Source organism: Aspergillus luchuensis, chromosome 4, assembly GCF_016861625.1.
Source record: "Aspergillus luchuensis IFO 4308 DNA, chromosome 4, nearly complete sequence".
Lineage (NCBI taxonomy): Eukaryota > Fungi > Ascomycota > Eurotiomycetes > Eurotiales > Aspergillaceae > Aspergillus > Aspergillus luchuensis.
Genome location: NC_054852.1, coordinates 3,255,184 through 3,272,652, shown reverse-complemented (window position 1 = coordinate 3,272,652; position 17,469 = coordinate 3,255,184). Strand labels below are relative to the sequence as shown.

The following is a 17,469-nucleotide window of genomic DNA, read 5'->3' as shown; positions in this document are numbered from 1 at the left end:
CCGATGGAGATAGTGCTGGGATAAGACCCTCCAGCCGGATGTTGTTGTCTATCGGGAAGCTCCTGGAGCTCACATGCGGACGGGTCTCCGGCACTAACCGCATTGGGATATAGTGCCTGAGGTGGCTGGACCATGTATCGCGCGGGTAATTATTCATGGACTGTCCCAGTTGCCATTATGACTGTCAATTGCGAGAGAGTACTATCATGGAGGATGGCTCGGAAATCTCAAGACTCGCTCCAGAATTATCTGATCTTGAAGTAGCTCTTTTTCTTTGTCTTGCGGCACACCAACAATGTCGCATTGACACAACCGACGCCATTATCCATGACGTCGCAAAGGAGCTCGCCCTGGTAATTCAGAATCCCGTGATATGGTCTACGATGTTACTAATGTCTCCCTGGTCTAGATATGCACGAATACATTTGGTCTCTCTTATAGCATTCATGATTGCTCTAGTGCTACATCTTTAGAAGACTTTCGTGCTGAATTACTTCCTCCCGGGCTTTACAGGAGCAGTTATGCTCGGCCTTCGCGCTCCCGAATGACCACTGAGTCTGTATGTCAATTCGACTGTTTTGTTCGATTTTATTGCTAGGCTAATAAGATAAGGCGGGCACGATATCCTCATATCATGACTTGCGGGATCACAAAGGACGCCTCAAGTCAGCCCCTATCGAGCACAAGCAGGAAGTCGTCAATGTTGTAATAGCTAAGCACTTCAACCATGTGGACGACAATATCCAGCGCGAAGCTCTCGAGGTAAACACAGTTACATCCAAAATAGTATGTGATATTGACTGGTTCACACAGTTAATGCACTCGAAACAACTCACCACACCGGCAGGAATCTTAAAAGTCCCAACCTATTTTCTGTTCCTACCTCTTATAGTGCGCGATGAAACCCCACCATTAAACTCTCATCTAGTATGTCTGCCACCGGGATATTTTTATCACTCAGTGAACTGACCCCACTTAGAACGACTACCTGTTCATCTCTCATTTTCACGACACAGAAGATGGCTACGTCTACCTCGAAGAAAGCAACGACTGGCTCTCCGATGGCCAGCTGTCCGCATCATCCGTTATCCACAAGCCAGAAGCTCAAACGAAAAAAGGCCATCCTCATGTAGACAGCACAGTTTGTCTCCCTCCTACCTTGGTCATCGGATCAAACCCACTAACAAGAACATAACAACCAGCTCCTTGAACAACTACAACAACTAAGCACCACCGTCAGCATGGGCGCCGAAATAGCCCGGTACCAACAAGACATAGTTGTGTTCCTTCGGCTCAGTCGCGCAGTAGCTGGGGGGATATCCACACGGTCAAACCTCTATTTCAAGTCATTCTCAAAGTGAGATCATCCAATCCATACCCTGCATGCCAAAGGAAAGCACTGATTTCAACGCAGACTCCTCGCCGTGTTACACGGCATCGACTTCCTCACGCCCTCAATTGTATCACTAGCAGCCAGGAAGGTCTTTCGACATCGGATCATCGTGGCCAAACCCGAAGAGGATAGAAGCCTACAATACGGGAGTGACTTGCACGCTGTGTCGCAGGTGCTTGAGTACGCGAATCCGGATTCAATATTGGACGGGGTGCTTACACTAGAAGCACCATTGTGATATAACAATCATGTATATAATCAAATGCAGATCTTACCATCCCTCAGACTGGCAGTGACAGGCTTCATTAAGTGGAATGATGGCTATACTTGACGAATTAGATGAAGTACTATAAATGGGTATATTGCAACACGAACGATCCAGCAAGGGATCAATTCCCCGATAAGCGTCGAAGCTAAGCTCGATAAATAAATTATACATCCAACCCCCTATACAAAACCACAGTAGTAAAACACACTACAACAACTTCTCCACCCCCTCAATAACATCCTTCAACAAATCAAAAACCCCATCAAGAATCGTCCCCAACAACCCCGTCGCAAAGCTCAACACACACTCCAACGTATCCACCAACTGATCCAAAACATCAGTCAGAGTGCAAGAGCCATCATCGTCATCATCTCTCTTCACGCTGCTGCCCTTCACCAGCACATCCCGGGGCGCCAGCACCGCATCACTCGAGCAGTTACTCAACCGGCCGTAGATCTTCTCCTGGGAGGAGAGAAGCAGAGCCCTAACGCCTTCAATCCTCTCGACTGCAGCGGAGGAGGAGGAGGAGGTAGTGTTTGTGACGGTGATGGCGGTTCCGTTGGCGAGGGTGGTGGTGGTTGTGGTGACGGCTGATTGGGATTGGGAGGAGGCGTGCACAGAGGAGAATTTTTCCAGGAGTGGGTGGACGCGGTGGACGGTTTGGTTGAGGCGGTTGAGGTTTTGGCAGTTTTGGAAGGTCGAGGTGAAGGCTGTTGTGAAGGGGAGAAGGAAGGTGGTGAGGGTGAGGAGGAGGGGGAGGAGGTTCATTTTGGTTTTAGATTTCTTAAGGTGAGGTTTGTGGTTGGAGGTGGAATTGATTGTTTAGTTGATGATGAAATTTTGTTGTTTGGGTATTTGAGGGGTCTCGTGGTGGCTTTTATATATGTATGGTTCATTTCATGTTCATGATATTGAGGGTATGCACAGAAAGTGGAGCTATTTCGGAATTTACAAAAAAAGAAACTATAGAACTTGATATGTCGACCACGTCGGATTGGTCCAGCAATGATCCGAATTACTCGATGGAGATATCCCCTGACGATCGCAAGGATGAAAAAATATCCTCCTAGATAATCACTCGCATGCTTGACAGGCTGATAGGGCGTCGATCTCATGTAACCGAGATGGTCTAAGGTGATAGTTCCCTGTTAGTGACGCTAGATCTGCTCGATCTCCACAACGCCCAGTTTCCGGGTACCATCACAATCAGAAATAGCTAGCTAGCTACTTATCGCCCGGATGGTCTCGCACGATGCTTGAGGAACATATCGGGCGGCATGAATTTCTGCTCCTTAACCTCCTCTTCCACAATCAGACCGTTGCCGAGATGCTGATCGCCATTATCGGTCGCCGAGCCTGGTTCGAGCGACGCCATCAGTCGGCGCCATTCGGCCAGTACGACTTCAATTTCGGTCTTGGCGTCGCCGACAATGGCATCCATCTTGATGTCATTGCGGTCGTACCCGAAGGGGTCTTCTAATTGCGAGCCGATGCCTTCGATGCCATACAGGGTGAAGATGACCAGGCTGACCATGGGAACGGTCCACCACCCCATGTCGTCGACCATACCGAAGGGTAAGACACAGCCAAAGAGAGCGAGAACTTGTTTTTGGTGGATCCTTTCACATGTGAGCTGGCGTGGAGAGATAAAGGGGTGGTTCAAGATGATGGAACTTACAAGTGCGCAACCGGAATAGGAGTCAGCTTGATGGTCTCCATTCTGCCATAGGCGTCCATCAATGAATTCAACTGAGCCTGCATCTGACTTGCCCCAGGAGCGTTGAACCAGCCGCGCTCCACTCCCCTCTTGATAAACCCATCCACGAAGAAGGTTAGTTGAAACGGTAACCCCAGCCCCTCATCCTCGTGGCCCACCAGTCCAGCTGGAAGGAGACTTGCATAATCGGGGTTGAACGCTGCCACACCGTTCTCGGCTACATCATTTCCCAGAGCCCACGCCGCTCCCCATTCAGCGCGCAGGTGGTTCTTGACTGCAAAGGGAATCGACATGAGGATCCGTATCGTCCGCTCGATGTCCTCTTTCTCCGCGGCAGTGGGGGGACCTGCAGTGCTGTAGCCGTTTGTAACAATGGTCCTGACTAGGTTGCGAATGCACGTATAGATTGTGTTCATTCCATTACGCCCATCCCAGAACCGGTTGTAGGAGGTTTGGTTGCGAAAAACGAGCATCAAACCCACGACTATAGACAAAGATGGGATCTACGGTTGCATAATCAGATCTGAAAGCGCGATAACATGCATGTGAGTGGGACCTACAATACTGCTCGGTAGTCCAACCGTATCAAAGACATAGATATCGAGGTAGACCACAAAGGCTGTGAACGCGGCGTGCAGGAAGACGGACAGCAGAATGGCCGCGTGGATAGCGCCTTTGATGAATCGGAACACCAGAGGCCATCTGATATGGCGCGTATTCAGCATAATGTTATAGTAAGGTGCAAACTTGTGAGCGATTATTATTGTTTACCTTCGGGGCTTGCTCCGACTCGTCAGAAGATGCGGATGGGTCCCAGCGCGATAGTGATGCGCATTGTTCAGGAACGTGGTGTTCTGCCGACTCAACGCCGGTGTCGGGGGTTGACTGAAATTCAATCGCATGTTTGCCTCCAATTCAATCTGACTGAGGGAGGGAAGACACAGAAATAGAAGAGGTGGTCTTTGTACACAGCGTGAAAGAATTTGCGTCTAGCGGTCAACAGCCCGTCCGCTTTGTCAAACTTGGGTTAGTTGCTTAGTCGAGGTGGAACGATAGGGCGAGTCGGCGTTGTTGAAAGGACTCTCCTGATTTAGTGCGCTGGTCCAGCGAGCCATATCATATGAGACTCTTGGGAACTGGGACGAGATAAGGAGTGGCATCGTCGTGCAGAAAATAGGGACAACTCGCGGGGGATCAACCAGCGGCCGGATGTTGTGGTTGGTGAATCCATCTTCACGGGGCTGCCTCGCCCAGAACTCTATTTCCTCACAACACTCCTGTCAACCAGTTGACTTCCACGTACTTGGACCTGGTTTGGCCACGATGAAACATTCAACTTGGATACCTTGGGAAAGTGGAATCCAGATAGATCATAGAGGGCTGCGAATGCATCATGTGCGGTAAGTGATGATGAGCAGTGGATACATATTTTCTCGGATAACCTGGGATTCGCAGTCAACAGCACAATCAGGACTACGTACTACGTGAAAAACACAACTTCGAACTTCTTCAGTCTTAACTTTATTGTTATTCAAGTCAGCCTACTCATAGGCAATTATGTTTCGGCGCCTTTGGAGTGGCACAGAATTAGTTCTGTTGCGACTATCTACTAGCGGGAGCCGATCGCCTCGTTACAGTTCGTTGGCTTGCCGCCTGGCAGCTAGCCAAAGGATCTGAGATGAAACCAAAGTCGCTCGCTATTTTTCAGCATATGTGTCTCGCTCCTCTGAATGACCGGTTGCTATCTGAAAAGCTGTTTAGCGGAGATCCAGACATGTTTGGCCTTCTCGCTCACCCTCTCGCTCAAGCGACAGGGTCGGCTTCACGTCGAATATGACTATGATCCAAATGGTTCGTGCATTGTTAGTCTAACACATTCTATGGGCTCCGTCGTTTATTGGTGCATCGGAGCGCGCGCAAACCACCATTACGAGGCTGAACTGGACTCTCTTTCCTCCCCGCACTTCAGACCTCCCAGATTTTCGTAGACGCTGAGAAGTTCGAGTTCTCTCTCTTAGTTGATTGAAGAAGAGATATGGTGTCTAATCCTTCAAAACTGCGGCTCTATAAAGAAGCATACACGGTTGCATTAATATGTCCCCTAGAGGTCGAATTAAGTGCAGCACGATATATGCTTGACGACGAGCATGCAAGTCTTCCAAGAGACGAGTATGACCCAAATACATATGTGCTGGGATCATTGAGTGGGCACAATGTGGTGCTCGCATCACTTCCAAAGGGATCACAGGGGACGGCTTCCACAGCAGCTGTTGCCATCCATCTGGCCCGCACTTTCCCAGCGATCGAGCTTCGTTTACTGGTGGGCGTTGGCGGAGGTATTCCCAGCAAAAACAACGATATACGTCTTGGGGATGTGGCTGTAAGTGCTCCAGATGGCATTCTGGGAGGAGTTGTTGAATATGATCTGGGGAAGGAAACCACAAGTGGGTTCAAAAGGAAGGGAATATCTTTTCCTCCTCCTACTGAGTGGAGAGGTGTGATGACTATGATGCAGTCAGATCACCGCGTTCGGTCGAATCGTATCGCAGAGTTCCTGTCGGATGCACTGCGCAATCACCCCGAATTGAGAGAATACCATCGGCCATCGCCGGAAACAGATACCCTGTTTCCAGCGGACTATATCCACGCTCGAGCTGGAGGCGGCTGTGCTTCTTGTGACAAAGCCATAGCCGTGCAACGGCGTCCCCGGGTGCCATCTGACGAGTCGCGAGTCTTTTATGGTATAATAGCATCAGGTAACCGCATGATAAGCGATGGCCGAAAGCGGGACATGATGGCCACGGAATATGGTGGTGGTGTAATATGCTGCGAGACGGGGGCTGCCGGGTTAATGGACCAGTTTCCATGCATTGTAATTCGTGGCATTTCTCATTACTGTGACTCTCACCAGAACGATGACTGGCATGCATATGCCGCAGGCGCGGCTGCAGCGCTAGCAAAGGAAGCTCTGACGTACATGGGGCCTCACTGTATGTGCCCAATAATCGCTCCTGCGTTGACATTGAAATATATTAACATTGTTATAGATAATACACCCCGCGAAGAACATTCATCAGAGTGGAAAACCAACGTCCTCAAGCAGCTGTATACCTGCAACTATCTAGATGCTAAAGATAGGAATCCACAAAGAGTTGAGGGGACTTGTCAATGGTTCACAAACCATCAAGTCTTTCAGAATTGGAGAGAAAACCATGGACCGGGCCTTCTCTGGGTTTCAGCAGACCCTGGCTGTGGAAAATCGGTTCTGGCCAGATATCTATTAGATGAAGTTCTGCATAGTTCAAGAACAAGTGTGGTCTGCTACTTTTTCTTCAAGGAGGATTTCGAGAATCGGAAATCCCTTGTGGATGCTTTATGCTGCATCCTCCATCAGATCTTCGAGCAAAGACCGCACCTGCTTTCCGACCGTCTCCGATCCAGGTTCGAAAGTGAGACTGGTCACATATATCAATCGGTCCGGAGCTTGTGGTCTATTCTTTGCGATCTGGCGGGGGAGCTTCCATCTGGGCAAGTGATTTGTGTCCTGGATGCCGTGGATGAATGTGGGTGCGACGGACAATCACAACTGGCTGAGTGTTTGACCAACCTCTACCAAGGCACAACGGCGTCTTCGAAATTGAAATTTCTCGTCACCAGTCGACCATATAGTGCTATTCAGAGAAGGTTTCAGTCTTTAGAGAATAACTTCCCAGCCATTCACCTACGTGGAGAAGATAACGATGAGGTACAGAAGATAGCGGGAGAAATCAATATGGTCATAGAGCACCGAATAGAGGAGCTTGCAGAGCGGCTACAACTTCTGGCAGACGAGCGCAACCTTCTTCTCTCTGAACTGACCTCCGTTCAAAATCGAACATATCTGTGGATCGATCACATCATGAGTACCTTAGACGATATATTGACGGTCACTCCCACTAGTATACGTGCAGCGATCAGAAGACTACCGCGCTCCCTTGACGAAGCTTACGATCAGATATTATGCCGCACTCCAGACCCCGATCGGGCGATGAAAATCTTACATATGGTCGTTGCCGCAAATACACCTCTGACGGTGGCGGATATGGCTACTGCAGTGGCTGTATTAGACCGGAAATCACCCGAAGACCAGCTTGAGATCGAGCCAGAACATCGAACAAAACGGTCAATCAGGGAAATATGTGGTCTGTTCATCACTATCATCGACTCAAGAATATACCTCCTACACGAGACCGCAAGAGATTTTCTGGTGTATAGGGAAGGTAAAAGTGAGCCAATTCCGGACCTTACGTGGAAAGCTTCGTTGAATCCGCATGATTCAGAATGGATATTGGCGAAGGCTTGTGTGGATTTTCTCCATACTACAGATCCACAGATGGCCTCAAAAGACCAAAGGAACCTTACAGTGGAGTTCAATAGAACTCCCTTCCTTGAATATGCCGTCAAAAACTGGAGCAAGCATGTCTTATCCTCTGGTATCGAAGAGGACCCATCGACACATTCACAGATAATGGACATCATTCGCCGCGGTGAGGCCTTCTGTCTTGGGTTCAATAACGAGCCAGCATCTATACATCAGTTGACTCCCTCAACCACTCTGATGCGAGCATCATGGCTGGGATTACGCCGCACCGTTCAGACGCTACTACAAGACAAAGATATCGATTTGAATCATAGGAGCACCTATGGTCGTTCGGCCTTATCACTCGCAGCAGAGTATGGGAGACATAACGTGCTGGAACTCCTGCTCAGACAGTCTTGGTCTTTCCCCTTCTTATTTCGAACAACGCGGGGGTTTGATGTGAATGAAGTGGACAATAGTGGACTATCGCCACTCGCACATGCAGCATATCATGGTAACGAGAGTATTGTCAGCCTCCTGCTCAGCAAGCAAGGGATTAGCCCCGACATGCGGACCTTTAGTTTTATAAAAACGCCCTTCGGGTATGCAGCCGGATGTGGCCATCTCAATATCATCAAGATGCTTCTTGCTACCGGCAAGGTTGATCCAGATGCCGTGGATTATGCTGGGCTTACACCTATTGTCTATGCAGCAGATGCTCAGCATGAAGATGTTGTCACTTTCTTACTGAACACCGGGAGAGTTGATCCAAATCGAAAAAATACTAGAGGTATGACTGTACTGTCACGAGCAGCACAACGTGGCCACGGAAGTATTGTTCGGATACTGCTCGACTTTGGAGTCAAAGACCTTGACTCTAGGGACAAGTTTGGACGCACTCCACTACTGCATGCTGCATTCACGGGACATGAGAATATTGTCAAGTCACTCCTGAGTACCGGGATACCTGACCCGAACTGTCGGGATGCCGGTGGTAAGACGCCGCTCGCGCATGCCTCGTATCATGGCCATGATGTGATAGTCGGGCTACTACTTGAGAACGATGAGGTCGATCCTGATATACAGGACAGCCATGGCAAGACACCACTGGCTCTTGCCTGCCAGGAAGGCCATAAAAGCATCGTTGCACTACTGCTCAAGACCGGCAGAGTGAACCCAAATTCAAGGGACCACTATGGCACAAATACGCTTACACATGCCACGGAGTGTGGAAACGAGGGCATCATTAAACTCATTTCGGACGCCATTAACAGTCGGGACAGTGAAAGTAATCCGAACACCTCTTCTAGATCTTCACTGCAGCTAGACGCAGCGCCTGAGTTCCAGCCAGCGATTGACGCGTCCATGGTAGATGTCAAGCGAAACCATCAAATTTCCTGGGTACGGCCAAGAACTATTCTATATCCGAGATGGCCGCAGAACCAAACAGTCATTCCATACAAGGGTAGCTGGTTGTCCCGGTGACACTCCACCTCATTTAGCAGCACCGTTGGGAAATCTTCACCTAATCCCGAAAATCAATTACCTACATTGCTGGCGGCGCAGCATTCAAGGTTTTGGTTATGATACTGTAGTGACCGAGAGCTAGGATGCCTAAGCCTGTTTGTAAGAGACGGTCCCCATTCTAGGTCGGACTGAATGACGAATATCTACACGGAGGTGCATGCTGCTACGAGCTAGACCGTTCTGCCAACCTGCTAGCGATGCAAGCCACTCACAACTGTACACTCCACTGGACGGGCGGGTGTAGATCTGACAGCCGCTTACGTCTCCAGCCTTCCAAGGATTCACCCAGTGTTGCCAGCAAAGCAATTTCAGGAACAGGACAAAGAGCTCTTCGACATCCCGTCCAAACTAGACCGAGCTGCTAAAGTAGGAATATCGTCAACGTGCACAGCACTCTGGGGAGCTTGATTCACGCAGATTGCATCATGCATGGTGAGACCTTGGCAAACGAATAGTATCAAAACGGCAGTGATATGCTTCCGCCCACGGAACAGATTGTCATTATCTGGATCGGGTCAATCCGTGATGTAAGCCGGCAGGAGCCCGAACTATAGGATTCTCTATCGCTACACCCGCCGTATACGAGACCGCGCCACCAGATATTTCTGGGATACACGGCTCCTCTATACTCAGAGGTATTACAGTGCAGTAGGCTAGTGCGGATACTAAAATAATCCTAAAGAATAAGGTGTGCAGCTCAATCTGGCATGCCAGATGGAGGGGGAAGACCGATCCCCATTCGATCGGAGGCACCATCTGGGCCCGCAGCAAGTGGATTCTTGTGAGTGGGTCTTGCTCTCCCCTGATCCCCGCAACTCACATCTGCAGCCAATAACTACTATGCATGCAGGCTTGGCCGACGACATCGACACACTGGCTGAGGTCATCATCCGCAGTGAATTGCTGACTCATCTTCACTGATGCACATCTCCAACAACCCCAGACTTGGCCAGAAGGCAATAACTGGCTGGACACGCTGGTAGGAGACAAAAATAGACGGCCTCTTAATCTGGCCTTACACAAAGATGCGGAGCCACTCACCACTCAATGTCCCACCTAGGAACGATCGACATCCGTGGAAGCTATTCCCTGCCGCTTTCGATGCTGCTAAACAGCGGACAATGACAAAGACCATATTCGTCGCTGCTTTAGGGCTGAGAAACATGAGCACATCTCAACGTCATCCTACCAGCCCACCATTGCGAAGGAGGTGAACTCAATCAATCGTTCATTCAACCGCCATCAAGTCACTTTGCCGGACCAGGGCACGTCCAGGAGGGAATGCGGCCACTCGACGTATCCCTACGTCATGGCCAGACGTCCATTCACTCACCACTCCTTATTTAAACCTGGCTGGTCTCCAAGAAATCTCGATCCTCATCATCAACACAATAACTGACTCAAGCATATCTGACTCTCTACAACTACCGCATTTCAAAACTCTCTATCTACAATCCTATCTTCAATTTCCAAACAAAACACACATACAACTGCCCATCATGTCCGGACTTATGCACAAGGTTAAGGATGCCGTGACTGGCCACCACAAGGAGTCCAGCAACACTTCTTCCTCCAACACTTCTTCCTCCAACGCTGGTCCCCACTCCTCCAACGTGGCCAACAAGATGGACCCCCGCGTCGACAGCGACCGCGGTAAGCTATATCCCCCTCCAATCGTTCCCTCCGATATGGTACTAACATACTCCTCAGACAACCGCGCCCGCCACGAAGCCATGGGTGGTGCTCACGGCCCCCACGACTCCAGCATGGCCAACAAGATGGACCCCCGCGTCGACAGTGACCGTGACAACCGTGCCAACCCCACCGGCGGTATGGGCGGCTCCGGTGCCGGCTACTCCTCTGGTGGCTACTCTTCGGGTCCTCACGAGTCCGGCATGGCCAACAAGATGGACCCCCGTGTCGACAGTGACCGCGACAACCGTGCCCGTCACCAGGCCATGGGTGGTGCCCACGGCCCTCACGACTCCAGCATGGCAAACAAGATGGACCCCCGCGTTGACAGTGACAGAGGTACATACATACCCCCTTACCCAGCATCCATTATACCATCAAACAAACAATACTAACATCCTACCCAGACAACCGTGCCGCTGGCGGCTACTCCGGCACCCACACCACCGGCGCAGGCTACGGCGGCGGTGCAGAAACTGGTGCAGGCTATGGCAGCGGTGCAGGTGCAGGCTACGGCGGCAGCGGCGTGAACGACTACACCACCAGCAGCGGCTACGGCGGCAGCAGCAACGCAGGCCCTCACGGCTCCAACATGGCCAACAAGCTCGACCCCCGCGTCGACTCGGACATGGACAACCGCGCCCGTCACCAGGGCATGGCCAGCAGCAGCTACAACACTACCGGCCAGAGCACCGCCGGCCCTCACAGCTCCAACATGGCTAACAAGCTCGACCCCCGCGTCGACTCGGACCTCGATAACCGCGGGACCCTTGGCACCCAGCGGGGGTTTTGAGGGCTTGGTTGAGCTAAGAGATGATGTTTATTAGAGCAGCAGCAGCAGCAGCAGCAGCAGCTTTGCTGATGATGATTATCCATGATGAACCATATGTTGGGGCCAGAAGACAGAAAAGAGACTGGGCCTGAGATGATATGAGATGATTGATACCAGCGAATTGTTCTTTTTCTGCTTTTCCTTAATGTGACTTAATGAATGACTGGGTGTGTGTACTATTATCAGATTGATGAAGTGAGAAAGGAAATCAATCCATTCCACCATTGATGATGAAACAATACAAATATCCAGAATTGTAATTCCTTGCTTCTATCTAAGTTAAACTGATGTCGGCTTTGTTTTCAGTAGCACTACTACTAGTTGTAGTCTATTGACTCGTGTATACATACACTGTTAATGTACCACTACTTACTATCTGTATGCAGAACACGTTGCTACTCACTACTAGTACTTACCGTTTGTGCTTATCTATTTGATTGAATACTAGGAACCAATGGTTTTGAAGGAGATACTACTACTACTACTACTACTACTACTACTACTACTACTACTACTAACAAGAATATATATATTTTCGTTAAAATACTAAGCATGTACTACCTGCCCGTAATAACTTGACTGAACTTCACAGCAATAAGTCAATAGTAGCTACTACTAGCAGTACTTGAATTTCGAGAGAATGTTTATTATCTTTCTTATTTCAATGGAGATATATATATGGAACGGTTGGGCAATGGATGACCCTCCTACTAAGTATTACTACTACTGTAGTTACTGTCAGAATGAACGGTATGATGGTATTGTCTCGTAGGTTGTGTAGTAGGATTTCGTATCTAGCTAAATGGTGGTAGTAGTAGTGGTACTAGTGGTAGTACTATCGGAGATGATAAAGATACTAATAGTGGGTGGGGGTGGGTTGGAACAACCAGCTAGCCAGCCAACCCGCCGAGCATCACGGTGCTGCGTTTCCATGTCACCTCACATCACAAGGACAGGGGGAACCGATCTTGCAATGTGGTGCCTAAATCCAGACAGGGATGATAAATCTGGGTAAGTAGGTAATTGGATAAAATATGAAATATATGTATAGCTGGTATGTACATCTCACAACCACACCCCATTCATGCGCGCCAATGAATCTCCGTTCCGGAAAAACCAAAAACAAATTAAAAGGGGGCCACTACTGACTGACTGACTGCAAACGCCAACCTCCGGGTTCCAAAGAAGATGATTCCCGTGTGTGTGTACTCCAAGCCGGGTGCATTTCGCAAGGCATGGCATGGTAAGTGGTCCACTGTGTTGATGGTGAAATAGCCAGTGCCGAACGGATGGAGTGAGAGGGAGAGAGTGTGTGTGTGAGGGAGAAAGGATGCTGCAAATGGGTATAAAATAGGTGGAATAGGTGGGATGGAAGAGAATAAATGGGGAAGCAGAGGGGAAAGAAACAATCGCGATGCTCAATGCTGGGACTTAGAAAGCTAATAACAATGGGACATGAGAATACGGCTCGAGAATGCAAAAGACAAAAGACATCAAACCAAAGCGACAATAGGGATGCACATATCAATGACGACTCAGTCCTGTGGACTGGATGCAAGGGTTGTCCAAATCTAGAAGCCAAATACGGCTGTTGAGGAGCGGATCGGAGCGATCTATCCAATAATGTCGCGACCACACTCCTCGTTGCTTCAGGGCATGGCGGCCCGGCCGTCAAGGGCTAGGGGCCCCGAATCGTTCAGTGGCGTCAGAGGATTGTCCTCGGATGACTCGGACCGGACAGGGGTGTCCGCACGCAGGTGGGACTGGCGGGCCTGTAGAGCATTGGGTGACTGGGTCACGGACTGCCAGCCAGGGACTTCACTATCGGCATTGACAGGGGTGCCATCATTGTTGGACGTGGGAGCGGGGGGACGCCGCGCATCATCGGATGCATCTGTGTCTTGCAGACGCATGCTCTCAATATTGGCAGCGAGGCCTGCCTCGGCCGGCAGGTTGTCATGGCGGGGTTCGTCGCCAGAAGGGGCTGGCTGAGCCTCCAACTGGGGCGAATTCGTTTGTGACCGCGATGCATCGGTGGTATCCTGCTTGTCCTCTGGCGTGTCCTTCTTCTCGTCCTCCTCGTCAAAATCGTTTGTATCATCGACCTCGGCGCTTAAATCGGTGTAGGCACGGCAGTTGGGACATTGGAACATGGGGTAGTCTGGCGTGTGGATAAGACGACTAACGCATTTGTAATGCCAGACGTGGGCGCAGGCTGCCATGAACAAACACTGGTAAGGCCGCTTCTCAAACAAATTAGCTGTCCTGCAGTTGTGCGATCCGCCAGAAGGAGAGGGAAACAAACCAGAACAGAACCAAGACAAATGGAGCATTCCCGACATCCAGAATAATCCGCTGTATCTCCCTTGCCCAAATTCCGAATCAGACTCTCGGTGTTTTTACTGCATCGCTCATTAGCCGGTAGTCCACACACAAACAGCTTCGAGGCCAGATAATCATACTTGAATTCATTCGGCTGCTGCTGCCAGGACCGATTACACTCGATCCGTATACGGACGCAGCGGAAAATCATCTCCTCGCCTCCCCGAAAGTCAATCCCCAGCTGCACAATATCTCCATCCTTCACCGTATACAGCCGAGACGGCATGTTCGGCTGGCTCAAGCGCATGTGGTTGAGAAACGTCCCCGACGAGCTTCCAACATCCTTGATATGCCACTGGCCGTTCAGGTATAAAAACTCGCAGTGTTTCCGACTCACCACCTTCGACTTGAACCCGACCGGGGCATCGGAGGGGTCCGTTGGGTTGGCCACGGGCAGACCATCGCGTTCTGAGTACCGACCAACTCGGATGACGCAACTTTCCGACGGCAGCGTTCGCGAGACGGGGATGAAGGGCAAGGAGGGTCGGGAGCTTTGATGGGTGTCTTGATGGGGGAAGAAGCGAATGGTCGCTTTCTGCTTCGGTCGCGGGGACGCAGTCGACGGGTTCTCCGACATCACGGGGTCGGACGAGTCGAGGGCTCCCGCGTGGAGGTTGGACGAGGCCGATGGACTGGTGCCATCGAGATCGGGTCTCGCGTCCAGCGCCTGAGAGGCACCTCTGGGCCGCGCCATGGTCGTGCCTTGAGCTGTCGTCTGACGGCCACCGGATTGGTTGTTGGAAGAAGGAGAAGAGCTGGACAGGTCGGACTGGCGGGAGGAACGCAAGTCGAGCTCGAGGCCGCGGTAGCTGGGGAAAAAAACCGCACTATAGCGGGCAAGAGTGGATGGCTGCTGCTCACTTTCGGGACATGGGCCCGACGAGCGAGACCCCACAGGCGAGAGTTGCGAAGATTCGGTCCCAGTGGAGGCGGGAGAAAACCAGGAAACTCGACTGCTGAGGGTATGACGACGCGAGATGCGGGGACCGTTGGTCGATGATGACGAAGCAGGAGGGTGCGAGGAAGAGGAAGAGGAAGCGGAGGAGGAGAAATGCTGCTGCGTATAGGCACGCAGTTGGCTCAGACGACGGAGGGGTCCTGAGGAGCGAGAATCGGATGGGAGGTTGGAGGAGGCGGAGGCGGAAACGGATGCAGACACAGACATGGGGTTGGGATTATTGGAAGGGGAAAAAAGGGAAAGAAGAAAAAAAGAAAAGAAAAGAAACAAAGAAAGAAAAGGATAATAAAAAGTGAATCAAATCAAATCAAGGCAAGAGTCAAATCAATCGGGTTTTGCTTCTCCTGATTTAATTCTTGGAAATTGAGTGGGAAAGGGATCGGATTTATCAAGTCTTCTGATCCTTTTTCTTTTGTTTCTTCCTTCTGTCACCCTCCTCTCTCTCTTATATCAACCTACGTCGAGAGTGACAACTCGGTCGGTTGTCAAGTTAGTTAGCTGATCGGGGGAAACAGAGGTCCACGAGACGATCGCTTCTCGAATCTGCTGTTCCTGTCCACTTTCTGGTTGTCTGTCACCTCGTGCGATCGACGCGACAGCCCTAAATTGGGATCTTAATTTTTTGACAGTCCTCAAATTCTTCCGTTCAGGTTCAGTCGGGGACAGAGGAGTGAGGTTTAGAGTTGTCCGCTGCTTCGGCGCATTGCAATGGTTCGAAGGTGGATCCGGAGGCAAATCTGGGTCTCTTTGGGAAGCAGGGCAGACGATCAGGGCCAGTGATGTAGGGGGAGGAGGACAATAAAACGAAGTTATCCTTGACAGGTTCTAAGGGGAGGAAAGGAAGGGGAAAGAAAGGGAGGAACTAGTAAAGATAAATTGCGCACTGAACAGAAAAAGAGGGGAGGAGGAAATATCCAAGTCGAGGCTGGTGGGAAAGTGTTGCTATTTCTCTTACTTCTTCGTCTCCCTTGGGTTGGAATGCCGGAACAGAATGGCAACCATGCGAGTCAAATGGTAAGATCTTCTCCTCTGTGGGGCAAACGGAATGCGCAGGTCTGCAGTAAGTATCTAGTAGTAGTAGTGGAAGTAGTACGTACTAATTCTACGACTAGAGACGACCGGTTCCCCATTCGAAGAGGGACCAGCCTGATACTTCGAGAGAGACAGAGGAGGGAGAGGAGGCGCATCGCACCATGTCTGCTCTATCCAGAAACTCCATCCATCCAGGGCGGAGCGGCGAATTACAGTGAGGGTCCTGTTATTAGTTGGACGAGTGAGCCTGCGCCCCCCGAAACACGGGCTACCATGGTTGCCCGTCTGAGAAGATTCCACTGGGCTTCCATTTAGCGTCAAACTACGAAGTACATAGTCTAACTACAGGTCCTCGGTCCTCAAGGAACATAAATCTCCCCGATCGGAGCTGTTGTCTGACTGCAGGTCGATGGATTGACTGCAGGCATCTTTTAAGTAACTCCGGGGAGTGGAGCAAGTATCAAATTGGTCGCCCGGGTTGCAGGGCGAAAAAGCAATGCCGATGCCCTCAGCCGTTGTTCCCGGTCTGAGATCAAATAAAACGTCCGGAACATGGATCATCCTTTCTGCAGGTTTATTCCAGGAGCCTCTGTCTGACTGACAGTGGCAATCTAGTTTCCGTACTCCGTGACTAGTAGTTTGGCCGCTCCCCTTTGCCCCAGCATTCCATCGCCTGCATCCTGCATAGTGACCGGGATAGTCGATTTAGCACGGTGTGAATAGTAAGTAGTCTCGAAGTATCCCTTTTTTTTGTATACATCTGAATCTGTACGACTGCGTCACAACTGACGCACGGAAGGGGGATGATCTGTCCTGAGCAAATCCACATGGGAGCATTGAAGGGGAGGGATGATTCGATACCAGGCCATGCTATGGACGGGGATCTCGTGGGCTCCTCCGCACTTTTGCGCTGCCCATGGACATTTTAGCTTTGCGGGGCAGGGAGAAAGGAGAAGACATCATTTGCACACCGGGAAAAACTTGCTTACTGTAAGCCTCTGAGGTTTGTCGAATGGATGGTTCAGCCGGCCAGTGATTGGCATCGGGATCATGGGCCCGGGCCTTCATGTGATGCAAGCCATTTTTGATGGTGTGAATATTGAGAAGACTGTTTTTGCTCATCTCCTCTCACGTGGTCTATGTGGTGGCAACACTCATAGTCACATACACCCACTCACACACACACACACTCTCTCTCTTTTTCTGGTGTATCTCCCTGGCATTGCATGTAGTACTCTGAGAAATATATGGAGTATGTAGATGCACGGTAGATAAACCAGTGAGGTTGGATATGGTTTCAAAAGCACGCACAGGTAGATGCAGGGGTAA

At 50.4% G+C, this 17,469-nt stretch overlaps 6 protein-coding genes across 6 annotated transcripts; 3 read left to right on the top strand and 3 right to left on the bottom strand.

Moving 5' to 3' along the window:
* Positions 1–206: 206 nt before the first annotated feature.
* AKAW2_41153A (uncharacterized protein) lies at positions 207–1,631 on the top strand (the record flags this gene model as incomplete). Its single annotated transcript, XM_041689561.1, has 7 exons — positions 207–353; positions 410–559; positions 613–762; positions 814–927; positions 980–1,141; positions 1,203–1,357; positions 1,415–1,631. 7 exons carry the CDS (start codon positions 207–209, stop codon positions 1,629–1,631), a joined length of 1,095 nt encoding a protein of 364 aa, XP_041543233.1.
* Positions 1,632–1,868: 237 nt separating this feature from the next.
* Positions 1,869–2,429, bottom strand: AKAW2_41152S (uncharacterized protein; the record flags this gene model as incomplete). Its single annotated transcript, XM_041689560.1, has 1 exon — positions 1,869–2,429. One exon carries the CDS (start codon positions 2,427–2,429, stop codon positions 1,869–1,871), a length of 561 nt encoding a protein of 186 aa, XP_041543232.1.
* A 460-nt stretch (positions 2,430–2,889) lies between these two features.
* On the bottom strand, positions 2,890–4,280 carry AKAW2_41151S (bestrophin family protein; the record flags this gene model as incomplete). Its single annotated transcript, XM_041689559.1, has 4 exons — positions 2,890–3,280; positions 3,340–3,881; positions 3,939–4,080; positions 4,150–4,280. 4 exons carry the CDS (start codon positions 4,278–4,280, stop codon positions 2,890–2,892), a joined length of 1,206 nt encoding a protein of 401 aa, XP_041543231.1.
* A 1,229-nt stretch (positions 4,281–5,509) lies between these two features.
* Positions 5,510–9,202, top strand: AKAW2_41150A (uncharacterized protein; the record flags this gene model as incomplete). The annotated part of the gene is made up of 2 exons (XM_041689558.1): positions 5,510–6,368; positions 6,426–9,202. 2 exons carry the CDS (start codon positions 5,510–5,512, stop codon positions 9,200–9,202), a joined length of 3,636 nt encoding a protein of 1,211 aa, XP_041543230.1.
* A 1,541-nt stretch (positions 9,203–10,743) lies between these two features.
* Positions 10,744–11,729, top strand: AKAW2_41149A (uncharacterized protein; the record flags this gene model as incomplete). Its single annotated transcript, XM_041689556.1, has 3 exons — positions 10,744–10,897; positions 10,955–11,275; positions 11,344–11,729. The coding sequence occupies 3 exons, from the start codon at positions 10,744–10,746 to the stop codon at positions 11,727–11,729; spliced, it is 861 nt and encodes a 286-aa protein (XP_041543229.1).
* Positions 11,730–13,417: 1,688 nt separating this feature from the next.
* Positions 13,418–15,315, bottom strand: AKAW2_41148S (FHA domain protein; the record flags this gene model as incomplete). The annotated part of the gene is made up of 3 exons (XM_041689555.1): positions 13,418–14,011; positions 14,074–14,170; positions 14,231–15,315. 3 exons carry the CDS (start codon positions 15,313–15,315, stop codon positions 13,418–13,420), a joined length of 1,776 nt encoding a protein of 591 aa, XP_041543228.1.
* Between the last annotated feature and the right edge of the window lie 2,154 nt (positions 15,316–17,469).